Source organism: Penaeus japonicus, unplaced genomic scaffold, assembly GCF_977035675.1.
Source record: "Penaeus japonicus unplaced genomic scaffold, GWHDUDI00000001_assembly GWHDUDI00000013, whole genome shotgun sequence".
Taxonomy (NCBI): domain Eukaryota; kingdom Metazoa; phylum Arthropoda; class Malacostraca; order Decapoda; family Penaeidae; genus Penaeus; species Penaeus japonicus.
In genome coordinates this window covers 49583950-49585125 of record NW_028234415.1, presented here as the reverse complement: position 1 = coordinate 49585125, position 1176 = coordinate 49583950, and the positions used below count along the sequence as shown (strand labels likewise).

The 1176-nt window shown below is 22.1% G+C and overlaps 1 protein-coding gene across 1 annotated transcript in view; it reads right to left on the bottom strand.

The window, feature by feature from the left end:
* Window positions 1-1176, bottom strand: part of LOC122263370 (uncharacterized) — a 28739-nt gene that overhangs the window by 10939 nt on the left and 16624 nt on the right. The window contains exon 7 of the mRNA XM_086542973.1: window positions 26-328. Within this exon, the coding sequence (XP_086399099.1) occupies window positions 26-328 (303 nt within the window). The remainder of the gene's footprint in view (window positions 1-25; window positions 329-1176) is intronic.

Sequence of the window (1176 nt, the reverse complement as noted above, 5' to 3'; positions counted from 1 at the left end):
ATCTCTGCAACCACGATTTCCTCACCTAAAAGATGAGCTGCAATGACCCTTGTTGCATTCTTCCCTTCTAACCTCGGCTGTTGACTCGCTAGCATCTTTATCACGTTTTCTCTCTCTATTCCATCTTCTCCTCCTCCTCCTCCTCCTCCTTCTTCTTCTTCTTCACCTCTCTCCTTCCTCCTCCTCCTCCTCTTCTTCTTCTTCTTCCTTCTTCGGAAAAGCCGGAAGAGGTTGGAATCTGAGGTGGAAGGGGGACGAATTTTTTCCCGGTAGATGGCGTTGTGGTCGAGAGGATTCACGTTTTCTTTGAACTTGCCTTGGATGTTGCCTGAAATTATTATTATTATTATTATTATTATTATTATTATTATTATTATTAAATTTATTATCATTATTTAATTATCATTTTGGATGTTGCCTGAAATTATTATTATTATTATTATTATTATTATTATATCTAGTATTATTATTTAAGTATTATTATTAATTTTTCAAATGTAAAAAAATTAAAAATAAAAAATTGCCTGAAATTATTATTATTATTATTATCATTATTATTATTATTATTTAATTTTCATATGAAAAAAGTTGCCTGAAAGTAATTTTTAAAAATTTTGTATAAAAAAAAAAGAAAAAAAAATGTTGCATGGAATTATCATTAGTATTATTATTACTAAATTATTAGATGTAAAAAAAAAAAAAAATGAAAAGTTGGTTGAAATTATTATTATTATTATTATTAATTTTTTAAATGTAAAAAAAAAAGTTGCCTGAAATTATTATTATCATTATTATTACTATTATTATTAAATTTTTAAATGTGAGAAAAAGTTGCCTGAAATTATTATTATCATTATCATCATCATTATCATTATTATTAATTTCTTAAATGTGAAAAAGAAAAAAAAAAACTAAATAAAAAGATGCATGGAATTATTATCATTATTATTATTAAATTTTTGAATGTAAAAAAAAAATAAAAAATAACCTGAAATTGTTATTATCATTATTATTATTATTATTATTATTATCATTATTAAATTTTTGAATGTAAAAAAGAAAATTGCCTGAAATTATTATTTCATTACTATTATTATTATTATTATTATAATTATTATTATTAAATTTTTAAATGTAAACAAAAAATAAAAAGTTGCATGGAATTATTATTATTAT